The sequence below is a fragment of the Triplophysa rosa genome, linkage group LG1 (genome assembly GCF_024868665.1).
Source record: "Triplophysa rosa linkage group LG1, Trosa_1v2, whole genome shotgun sequence".
Lineage (NCBI taxonomy): Eukaryota > Metazoa > Chordata > Actinopteri > Cypriniformes > Nemacheilidae > Triplophysa > Triplophysa rosa.
The window spans coordinates 24146841-24158380 of NC_079890.1; the positions used below are offsets into that span (position 1 = coordinate 24146841).

The 11540-nt window shown below is 37.9% G+C and overlaps 3 protein-coding genes across 8 annotated transcripts in view; 2 read left to right on the forward strand and 1 right to left on the reverse strand.

The window, feature by feature from the left end:
• Positions 1–1594, reverse strand: part of esyt2b (extended synaptotagmin-like protein 2b) — a 37221-nt gene extending 35627 nt beyond the window's left edge. For all 4 annotated transcript variants that reach the window (XM_057329279.1, XM_057329268.1, XM_057329259.1 and 1 more), the window contains exon 1: positions 823–1594. In XM_057329279.1, the coding sequence (XP_057185262.1) occupies positions 823–1221 (399 nt within the window). In that variant the 5' untranslated portion in view covers positions 1222–1594. The remainder of the gene's footprint in view (positions 1–822) is intronic.
• dync2i1 (dynein 2 intermediate chain 1) lies at positions 764–8680 on the forward strand. Of its 3 annotated transcripts, none has more exons than XM_057329240.1 (21): positions 764–830; positions 2451–2504; positions 2582–3203; positions 3299–3354; positions 3517–3720; positions 3935–4009; positions 4244–4451; positions 4602–4698; positions 4899–5028; positions 5236–5347; positions 5450–5544; positions 5638–5767; positions 5852–6024; positions 6190–6352; positions 6900–7007; positions 7086–7147; positions 7312–7363; positions 7444–7601; positions 7712–7843; positions 8034–8254; positions 8381–8680. In XM_057329240.1, exons 1-21 carry the CDS (start codon positions 825–827, stop codon positions 8550–8552), a joined length of 3030 nt encoding a protein of 1009 aa, XP_057185223.1. In that variant the 5' UTR covers positions 764–824; the 3' UTR covers positions 8553–8680. The 3 variants fall into 3 exon arrangements, with proteins under 3 accessions (XP_057185223.1, XP_057185215.1, XP_057185231.1); XM_057329232.1 differs by lacking the exon at positions 764–830 and adding an exon at positions 2041–2143; XM_057329248.1 differs by lacking the exon at positions 764–830 and adding an exon at positions 2041–2143 and having other exon boundaries at positions 6915–7007.
• A 496-nt stretch (positions 8681–9176) lies between these two features.
• Positions 9177–11359, forward strand: LOC130561586 (WD repeat-containing protein 97-like). The gene is made up of 4 exons (XM_057346022.1): positions 9177–9742; positions 10134–10475; positions 10714–10964; positions 11157–11359. Exons 1-4 carry the CDS (start codon positions 9641–9643, stop codon positions 11290–11292), a joined length of 831 nt encoding a protein of 276 aa, XP_057202005.1. The 5' UTR covers positions 9177–9640; the 3' UTR covers positions 11293–11359.
• Positions 11360–11540: the final 181 nt, after the last annotated feature.

Below are 11540 nucleotides of genomic sequence, written 5' to 3' on the forward strand. Positions count from 1 at the left end.
AATAAACAATAATGAATTATATTCAAGTCAAGTGAAAAAGGTACAAGCTCGTACTATGGCCACGTCCAGTGGCATTTTTTGATGTCTTTATTTTACCAGACAGAAATGCAAGTTTGCTTTGTAACAGCGGATGTTACTTTGAAATGACTGGTATTTGCTGTTAAAGAGAATCGGATAAACAGAGAACAAAAACAATTCGTCTTAAATCTTCCTCAGGCATCACACACTTTCCAGGAACCAGAAAGAAACAAGACAAACAAGTTATTGAGATAGTTCTTGGTATAGTCCTTCGCTCTTACATGTAATCATTACATTTTATGTATTGTGATTAGAACTTGGCATAAGACAACAACAATTTGAGATAAAAATAGAGTGAAGTTTGTTAGAGACACATGTCCACCACAACACAATTCACCTTCTCGGATGAAAGGGCAAGGAGATTTGCTATGCCTCATGGACAAACTGGGTATCAGCTGGTTTCCAGTTGTAAACAAACGTGTTTGCTTAATGTTCAAGCCAAGATAACAAGACTTTTGATTCAATTCCTAGTTTTTTTAGTTTAAACCTGTGTACCACCTAAAGGCCTAAATAATATTACAAGCTGCCATAACATTCTGTTCCAGCGATTATTAAATCCCATTAAAATCTTATTACGCATTAAACTGAGGCTGCTCTTTTATTTCATTAGTGATGGAAACTTTTTCAACCACTTACCAAGTACACTCCCACTCAGTTTCTATGATGCCCAAACACGCTGGCCATCCAGTCAACCGACTGACACGGTTTTCAGACACAGTAATGTATGAACCAGAAGTTACTCACCCATGATGGTAAGTCAGTTGCTTCCAGCTCTTGTTTAACAGTATCCTCTTGCTCAAAAAAGGAGAGCGCCCTGTTTAGTCTCGTATTCTTACACCTTGTGTTTCTCCTCCAAAAGAAAAATATCGTGAGTGCGATCAAAAGCCAACTAAAGCTAAACTCAAAGTAACCCAGAACGTATACAGGGAAGATGATAACGAAGGTCTTGGCGAACTGCAGCCACGTGCGGGTGAGTTCGCTGGTAACGTTACTGGACTGAGAATCCTCGCTGAGCTCTGCCGTTGAAGAAGAAGGGGTAGCCCCGTTTGTTTGCGAAGTATGTCCGCCATCCTTTTGCTCCGAAACACTTGACGTATGAGAAAGATTTCCTCGCATCGCCGTCATTATGTCCTCCTCGGTCATACTCGGCACAATCGGTGCTCGTTGACACGCAGCAGGAGTCGCGGTGCAGTTGAAACGCTGTTACGCGCAGCAGCTGTCAAACACGCACATTGCGCCCAGATTCGAACAGCTACGAAAGTAAAAGCGACACTTCAGACCATCCTGTCCACGCTGTTATCCAACATTAAAGTTGAACGATAATTTAATTTTTCAGGTGTTTCAGGTTAGTTCGCCCGTGCGCCAATCCATTTTGTTAAGGATATTGAATAGCTTTGCTATGACTTCCAAATATACATCTGTCTGTGTGTAAATAAAGATCCAAATTGTAGAGTAGACTGCTTTGCTAGCTGGTTGATTGGCCGTGTGGAGCGCGTGCTGTGTTGGTTTATGACAAACAGCTGAGCGTCCTCGCGCACTCACACAGCGGGTCTCAAGAGGTCAGTGTCGCGAGCAGCGCAAACTCGCCACCCTGAGCCGAGCAGCTGCAGGTACACAAAGCAAAACAAAAAATCTGTGATACTTTTAATTGAATACCAGTGGGATTAAACATCAACAACAAAAGTTTGTTTTATATTTTAATGTGTTTTAATTTGTAAGCTTTGTTACATTGTCATAATGTTAAATAAATGGTAAAACAAATTAAAATGTAAAAACGTCCACTAACGTTATAAATTAAAAGCTTGTATTAAACGTTTAAGTAGTTCGATGTTTCGACTATTAACTAACATATACTGTGTTACTATGGCAACCTTGTATTGAGCGATTACTCTTTTCTCGATTTAACTGTCTGTTGTTATCATGGCTTGAGAGGTTACCATAGTAGCATTAAACTGCGCGTGCGCTGTAGCCATATAGCTGTATGGCGCTGAAAACTGTAAACACAAACTTGTAATTGTTGGATATATTAAAGAAGAGGATATCTGAAGTAATGTACCCTATAAAGGTAAAGCAGAACACCTCCTGTATGCAGTAGCTGTCGTGTGACGAACATTTGTTGGTCGCGAACATTTAAGGATCAAAAACACTGTTAGTCAGCCATCGATATCCAACGTAAACTGCTTACCTTCTATTTAAATCAGTTTATTGTAATAACATAAATCGACACTTTATTATTTATTATTTAAACACGTGTTATATAAATAAGTGTGTTGTAAACGGTATTTAATCCAATACATTAGCTAATCCACCAATGAGATTTTGTCTGTACAGTAATAAAACATTTACAGTTCATGTCTCTCGTCTTTCATAAGAAAATATCAAAGGAAGATACTTGGAGATCTGATGACTTAAAAGTGCATATACAGGTAATATGTGATACGTTTGTGTATAAGAAAATGTGATAGTTTAAAAACACAACACATTAAATTAATGTTTTTCCCAGGGTCACAATGAGGAGAGCAGAAGAAAAGAGAGATCAAAACAAGATGGAGAATCTCTGGATCGGCAACAAAGAGATCCTGATCGAGATGCAAGGAGAGAGAAAGAGAAACACAGAGACAGAGAGGGGAGTAAGCACAGAGACCCAGAAAAGGACAGACACCAAGACAACAGAACACAAGAAGACAGAGAGCATCAATATAAGGAGAAAAGAAGAGAGCGAGAGAACAGACACAGAGATGAAGATAAAGAGAGAGAGGAAAAAAAACGCAATCGAGGTGAGAAGGAAAGAGGGAGGGATAGAGAGAAGGAAAGATATAAGGAACAGGACATAGAGATGTACAAACAGCAGGACAGAGATACAGAGAGGGACAGAGAAAAAGATAGAGAAAGGAGGAGGACTGAGAGAGATAGGGAACGCAGGAGCGAAAGAGACAAGAGGAACGAGGAGAAAGCAGAAGTAAAAGATCTTGGTGAGAGATTACGAGACAAAGAACGGGAAAGAGAAGAAAGGAGAGAAAGACACAAAGCAAGAGAAAATGATCACAGGCAACATAAATATGAGGAAAAACACAGAGATGGAGAAAGAAGAGAGAGGCACGGAGATAAAGAACACAAAGAAAGAGGTGTGATTATGTGGGGTTTTTTTGTTGTTAATGCCAATTTGGATAAATTATGATATAATGATGGAGTATAATAGCATGTCTCTCTTTTATTTCAGAACACAGAAGAGACAGAGAAGATAAAGAGAGGAGAAGAAGGGATAAAGAAAGCTATGTAAGTCGTAACAATAACATAATGTCAGTCTGAATCTGAATGCACTAATATCAAAGTAATATGGGACAATAATTTGAACAATGTGTTCTGCTGCAAGCATGTTTTCTTAACTCACCACATTAACACTGTAGAAAGTTTTGCTGATGTTACTGTTGTCAACAGGAAGCTGACAGACGTCACTCACAAGAAGCTGGCATCAAAGATGGGGATAGGGACAGAGAAAAAGCCAGTGAGAGGGAAGAGAGACACAGACGGCGAGACAAAAGGCACAAGGAGACTTCAGAATCTAAAAGGCATGACAGCGAACGCAAACATAAAGAATCATCAGGCCATGAACAGAATGAAAGGACAATTATAGATAAAGAGGTACAAATAGTATATAGTAATAGTAAAATAATATAGTGTTTGTGTGTGTACTGTATGCCCATGTTTTTAAGAATCTACCAAAAGACATCAGTTAACTTTTGGAATGAGTGATCCAGAGATCCTCTGTTTTTCTGCATAACTTTATTTTAGACTCCTTTTACATTTAATTCATTCAGACATATTTGTTAATGATTGTATCTCTATGTGTTTTGAGGTGAAAAATGTTCAAACTGAACAGGACAAACAGTCGAGCAAGGATTATCATAATGATTATGAAGAGGATTTTGAGGTGCGGACCAGTCGCGTGTTTCCATTACATACAGTACATGACTAAATTATCTTTGCTGAGTACAAAGTCTTACTGATGCCACGTGTTATCAATGTTTAGCAAAAATGTATTTTAAAAAGAAAGATCTAGGTGAATATATGATGAATACATGCAAACAAATACACATAAATTCTGCAAAGTTATTTTTTATTCTATTCTACTGAATACAAAGTGATGAGGTGTTCCTGCTTTTAGGACTATGAGGAAGACTTTGAGGATGTTGATGATGAAGAAGAGGAGAAAGGGATAATACATGATGATACAGTAAAAGAAGACACAGAGTTAAGCCCCAGAAGAAGAGAAGATATTGAAGCCATCCAGAGAGCCATTCATGAGGAGAATGAGAGAATTTACTCTACAAGATCAAAGCCAACAATCACAGCGTCATCTGTCACTGAGCGAGGTAGATAACTACACAATATGTCATATATGTATAATATCAGAGGAAAAAGGATGTTGATTTAATTTATGTTGATTTATACATTTTACAAAACATCCCTTACTGGTCAATATGAAAAGAAAGACATGTTTGTGTTTGGTTCTGTTTTCACAGAGAGTCTTTTTAACAGCGGCCCAAAACATGGCAAAATTATTGATTTTGTATCTGCAAAACAGCGGGAGGTCAGCCTGAAGGTGGCCAAAAAACAAAAGTAAGTTCTCTTATATTTTTAGTAAATAATAATATCAAACATTGCAATTTCACAACTGTCACTTTAATAGCATATTTACTTTTTTGTATTAAATCATTTTAACTCTAAAAATTGTTTTCAGCTATATTAGAAATGACTTAAACAGATTTGTTGAGTAACCGGTAAATTAATCCATGTGCAAACGATTGGTTTGATTAAAGGAAGCGCAGCGAGGAACTTCTGCGTCTGATTGATTTGGACTTCTCCATCACCTTCTCTCTTCTGGACCTGCCTCCTGTTAATGAATATGACATGTACATCAAGAACTTTGGAACAGCCAACACAAAACAGGTTAAAATATCCACAGCCACCTATTTATGTGGACTGCAAGAGGGAAAGAATAACGTCAGAGTAGTTGTCAGCGTGACAGTAATGAATTATCTTGGGACATAGATCTGACTTCCAGCTCACCATATTTGTCATATATAAATAGTAGAAATCCTTCTCAAGTATTTACTTTTCTGCCCAAATTGACTTATTCAATTTTTCTGTCTCCAGGCTTACGTGCAGTGCAATGAAGACAACACTGATCGTGACATACAAACAGAGGAAGTTGACATGACAGACAAATGGACACAACATCCACCAGAATCTAAGGCAGCATGTGGAGGTCATCTTTTTAACACAGGCTATCCTATCATAACAGATGGACATGTGAAAAAATATATATTTTCTGTTATACCCTATTCATTGTATTTTCAACTGTATCCAGGATCTGAGGTTTCTCAAGAGACAGCTGATGAGTCTACTGCAAGAATGACTTTTGATTCCCAACGTTTAACTACTTTTCTGCGTTCTGCCACACAGGTAAAGAATGCGTTGTATATTTAACTGTTAAAACTAGTCCCCACCTTAATAATAAATCATTTAACTTGTTTTGATTTTTTACTTTAATGTCAGGTCATGGCTGTTCTGATAGAGGAGAATAATGCAGAGAGTAATTCTCTCAGAAGACTTCGCTCTCAAACAGACGCATTCTCTTTCAGTGATGGCTGCCTTCAACTCAACACCAGACTGCCATTTCTGCATGGTAACAGAATGTCATCAATAAAAATAGTGAAACAGTGTGTAATATGTATAAAACATGCAAGTCTGTACGTTTACCTGTTTGCAGGTCGGCAGGTGAGTCTGCTGCAGTTTTCACAAGTCCAGAGGCAGACGCTTCTCTCTGTTCATCCTCCTGCCTCCAAAACAAGTGCTGTGCGAATGGACAATGAGACGGTCATCTGCGTGTGGAACATGTGGGAACCATCTAGACCTCAGAAAATTCTGCTGAATGAGTCTGAGGTATGTAGTAGCACCCATTAATGTTTGATTACCAGTCTGATACAGTCTCAAGCATGTGTAAATAATATTTTGGAAAGCTAAATTCTGAAACTAAATAAAAAAGCAGAACAAACATGCCTTTTTTATGTATTCCTTACTGTACTTTTATTTGCCTGTTCATCTTAGGTGAAATGCTGTTGTTTCAGTCCTGGTAAAGCTGCTTTAGTGTTTGCTGGTACAGCAGTGGGCTCAGTCGGGGTCTGGGATCTCAGAGAACATTCTGGTACTCACAACAACCTCGTGGTCGGCACAGAGGAGTGGACACTACGCTACCCGACCTTCTCAACCGGTCAGTCAATACTCCCTGTTTCTGTCGCAACTACGCCATCAAAATAAAAGACAAGACAAGATTAAATGCACGATTAAAGGTCCAATGTGTAATCTACTGACAGAAATGCAATATAATATACATAACTATGTCTTCAGAGGTGTATAAAATCCTTGCATAATGAAATGTTTGTTTTTATTACCTTAGAATGAGCTAATTCTATCTACATACACCACGCGCCCGCTTGCATGGAATTCACCATGTTGTTTCTACAGTAGCCCTAAACGCACACACTGCTCTACAGAGCGCGTTTCGTAATGTTATCTCCTGCAAAGATGTGAAAACGTGACAACATCTGTAAGTGCTTCGAAAGGGAGGGGTGGAGTGAACCGTTGGTTGCGATTCGCAACCTCGCCACTAGATGCCGCTAAATTTCATATACTGGACCTTTAACAAAGAGCACCTTTCAGGACCTATAAGAAAATCTAAATAGAATTTTTATATTTATCACTTTGGGTTCAGGACAAAGGTCAAGTTACACTCACCGTTGTTTGCATATGGACCACAGATTGTGTGCTTTCAGGCATGGGTCATCTCTCTCCCGTGGTGTCTGTTGAACCTATGCTGACAACTACTGAAACAAGTTTAAAGAGCTTAATAACTGCAGATATAGAAGGTAATAAAAGCCATATGCGTTTGACATTTTCAATGAATGAATCAATTTAGTAAATGTATTTCCCTCTGCAAAATCTAGAGTCTTTGGGAATGTCATTCCAGTTAGCATCTCTGGATGAAAATGGGTTGTTAGCTCTCTGGGTAAGATGCATTTCACTAGTAGCTTTAAAAATCTTTCATCTGCCCGGTGTCATTTTTTATAAGAGACCGATCAAACCAAATTGTATAATTGTTCCATGATTTAGCTTTATAGGACTATTGAAACTGAAAATGTGTGTTTTTGTTGTTGTTACAATTTCCAATAGGTAGTGGTTGAGCTACCTAAAGGAAATTATTCTGGATCTCAAACGGACCTTGGTAAGTCTAAGTTTAAATTTAGTAATAAAAATATCCAACATTAGTCCTCACTTGTAATACTGTTCTGTCTGTTTTGATAGGTCTTAGGCCTGGTGGCAAAGTTAAACTACTTCACAGCTCCTCTATACAAACTACTGAAAGATTATCTCAAGACATAATGACATGTGGACCTCCTGCGAGCCTTCAGCTCAAGTTCCTGCCTTCTGACTCTAGCCATTACTTCATCGGTACTAACATGGTGGGTGTTGTGTTGCATGATGCTTTAAAATAAATGCATAGCTCGTGGATATTTAGATGGGTGGTCTTGAAATGCTTCCTAAATAGTACATGGATTTATTTTCTTTGAAGGGTCTGGTTAGGCATGGCACGAGACATAGATTGAAAGTTCTTCCAAAGTACTACAGGTCACAGTTTGATAGCTGTAGACCAGTTGAGGTCACAACACTTGACTTTAGTCCTTCAGGAGAGCCCCTTTTCTTGGTAAGCACTAATTTGCACGTGTTTTATTACTTTTACAGATTGTGTTTCATGCATTATTGTATTAGATTTTGTGGAATGTTCTCCGTAATGAAATCTCTTCTTTTACCTGCTTTGATCTGATCAATTGTCTTTGACACTATGTATCATATGTGTTTGTGTGAACATTCTGTAATTATTAAATTATTTTTAGGCTGGCTGCAGTGATGGTACACTTCGTCTACATTCCGTCCTGAAAGACGATCCATTGATGGAGTGGACATGTTCTGGTGGTCCCCCTATTCTCTCGGTGCAGTGGTCTCAGACACGGCCAGCCGTGTTCTTTGTTCTGGATGCTGCATCTGATCTTCACATCTGGGACTTAACAAAAAATGATTATGTGCCAGTCATCACTGAGAATATACACAATGACCGGTAATATTACTCACTTGGTGCTTATAGAATAATATCACAAGATAATATTTACTTAATGTGTCATTAAAGAAGTACATGATGTTTTTTTTATTTTATAATCTACTGTTTCTTTCATATTTTTCATAGGGTGACAGTCATGGCTGTGTTTGGTGAGCCAGCCAAACAAAACACATTTTCTGGGGTTGCGCTTGCCAAGCAGTCCGGCACGGTGGAGATTCAGTATTTTACAAGGTCACTCACAGTGCCTAATGACTCTGACAAAGAAAAGCTTAATTCTGTTTGGCAAGATCTTTTTTGATGTGATACTGTATAATATGATTTCCAAATCAAGCTGATACTTGCTAAGCCAAGATTCAAATTAATATTCAAATAAATGCATAATGTGGACATAAACTAATGGGGGGGGGGGGGGGGGAATAAAGAGAACTAATGCTACAAACTTAAATGTAGAGGATTAAAGTTAGTTCATTCATGCCACATGTTGTGGTTCTCTATAAGAATGGTAAAAGAACTTAAAATGTATCACATCTGAAACTCTGAAACACTAAAGAACGCATGTAAAAATAACCTGTCCTGTTCCTCAGGGATATAAAATATATCATTTCTCTTTTATAGTATTTTACAATATGTATTGATGAGTATTAACACTGTAGAATTTATACAGGTATGTATTTAATATGTATAGTCCCAATAATTTCTTTATTTTATTAAAAGATAACATTTTGACATGGTTTCTCATTCTTTTTCATTTATCATCAATAAATAATTCTTAACTATATTAACAACTGTACATAGGAGTATTCCCCTAACAATGTGTGTCATCACATCACAATAAAAAAAACAATAGGTGGGACACCACACTAAATAGCACTTATCTTCCCCATTCTTCTAAACAACATGTATCACAACACAGAATATTGCGTATTTGGTTTAAACTTGTCATATTTGTTGCAAGATTTATTTAAACTTTATTTGTTGTTGTAGTTATTTTTAACGGAGGAAGTTATGTAACTTTATAATCGGATGAGAAATATTCACCTGTATTCGACTCATAGCAACTTCTCCAGTTTGCAATGGAAGTACTGTGGAGGATAATGTTGTCTGTCGTTTTCTCCATGGTTACTGTTGTTGCTCAATAGCTTTATTCAGACAGACTGCTCTCTGTCAAATGACCTTCAGCTAGCTTCTTTGTTAGGACGTGTGAGTAAATGAAACAGTTACAAATTAGATATTTGTATATAGTTCTCTATTTTACATAGGCCTATACACTTTAGCGTCACTTAAGGAAATTAAGAAATAATTTGAACTAAGACCTATAAATTTGGTACTCTCAAGACGAAGTGAAGTGAAATGGTTAAAAAGATTGACAAATAGTTCGTTTAAAAGATGGAGAACTTGAAAGAAAGTTGTCTAGAAAGTCGGTCTTTACCTAGACCAGGCAAAGGAGCAGAAAAACGCGATGAAGTATGTACAGAGCCGGAGGATAAAGTAAGTAATGCGTCTTCTTTGCTTGTTACTTCAAATAACGTCACTTAACATGTCACGTGAGTACGCAAACATAATTGTGAGTGAATATATTTAATCAGTAATGCAACGAAAGACAACATGCAGACACTATAGTCATATTATGTAACTCATATTATGTAACTTATATGCAGTGCAATTTAAAATTAATATAAAAGTAATTTACATAATCTTAGTTATGATTATGTGTACAAATTTGTATTCACTCTAATGCATGAAGAGAGACCCTGAAATCACAGCACACTGTAGGCCTATTTCACATTTCCCTTGTATTTTTTTCGTTGTGCCACCCCATCACGTCACTGCCTTTGCATTAACACACAATTGTCTATTCTAATATCCTGCATCTCTTTAGATGAGTGACGATGATGTGAAGCTCAGCATTCTCACCCACGGCCTTCTTCACATCTTTCACCTCTCCTGTGAAGACAATGTTTGTGATATGACCTGTGGTGAGGGTGCAGCAGGTTTCGCTAGTCTCCTCAGCAGCGGTCGTGTGCAGTTCTATTATCCTGATGGCCGTCTTCGGGAATCATCTTTTAGCCCGTCCATCACCATTCACTATGCTGGCCTTACCTCCACTCAAATCCCAGGCAGACTTGTTGGTTGGGGACCTGGGGCCATTCTCACTTTACTAGATGCAGAACTGAAACCCCTTGTTCATGCAGTGGAGCCCATGGATGTCAGGGTTTGCAAGGTGCGTCTTAAAAACTGCTGATATAGTTCAATCTGCTGTAACGTTATCTTGTAACAAAAAATGGTACAAACGGGACAGACATCAGTAATCTAGTATTCCTTTAATAAAGCATGTTAGCAATGCCAAGATCATTCGGGTTCCACAGAATGCAGACAGAATGTTCGCTTTGGCTAAAATAATTTGTAATTGAAGTATTTACATGTACAGAATGTGATGTTTTTCCATTTGTCTGTGTCAGGTTCGGGAGCAGTCTAATGAGCTAGTCTCAGGTGGGATGGGAAATGTATGTGTGTGGTGTCTCACACACTTGGTGTGTCGCAAACGGGTGGTGGAAGGTTTAGGGACTCACATGGTAATTACACAACTAGCTCTGGTCCCTGACAGGGCTCATTGTGGCCCTACAGCACTGGCTGCATATGGAGGAGCTGTGGTTGTGGTTGACCTTATAGAAGGACGTGTTGTGGAGCACAGAAAGAACCTCCATTTAAGGTTTGGATGTATTGGAGTACTTTAATCAGATATGAGGTTTATTTACAATTAACTGTAATCTATATTTACAATATTTACTGTAATCCATTATAAATTGGGGGATGTGCTTCAAACTGACGTTTTGTTATTTTTGTCTGTCTAAAACCTGTTTTACAAAATCATCATTTCACTTCTCAAATCTTTTCATTTCAGAGAAATCACAGGGCTGGTCTACTGCCCCCTTACAGACAGTGTAGTTACTGCATCAGATATGACAATCAGAGTGTGGGGACCTGACTGGGAGCTTCAAATGTCTTTTGTGGGACACAGCGGTCAGAAAATGAGTTAACTTGACTGACAATAAAGCCATTTACAATAGTTGATTTTTTTTCAACCTCATTAATGACATTTTGAGATAGTTTACCCAAAAAAGCTGTTATTATTTATTCACCCTCATGTTGTTCAAAACCTGTTTATGATAACCTGTGAAGTTTATGATAACCTGTGAAGTTTATGATAACCTGTGAAGTTTATGATAACCTGTGAACCTTTGGAGGCCAAAGTTGTTGGTACAAGCGTTCTTCAAAATATCTTATT

Excerpts from the sequence above, each read along its gene's own strand:
- dync2i1 (XM_057329232.1), top strand. Across the intron at positions 5,348-5,449 it reads ATCTAAGGCAGCATGTGGAG|GATCTGAGGTTTCTCAAGAG; the intron begins GTCATCTTTTTA and ends AACTGTATCCAG. Across the intron at positions 7,844-8,033 it reads CAGGAGAGCCCCTTTTCTTG|GCTGGCTGCAGTGATGGTAC; the intron begins GTAAGCACTAAT and ends AATTATTTTTAG.
- LOC130561586 (XM_057346022.1), top strand. The coding sequence starts at position 9,641 with ATGGAGAACTTGAAAGAAAGTTGTCTAGAAAGTCGGTCTTTACCTAGA. Across the intron at positions 9,743-10,133 it reads GTACAGAGCCGGAGGATAAA|ATGAGTGACGATGATGTGAA; the intron begins GTAAGTAATGCG and ends GCATCTCTTTAG. Across the intron at positions 10,476-10,713 it reads TGGATGTCAGGGTTTGCAAG|GTTCGGGAGCAGTCTAATGA; the intron begins GTGCGTCTTAAA and ends TGTCTGTGTCAG.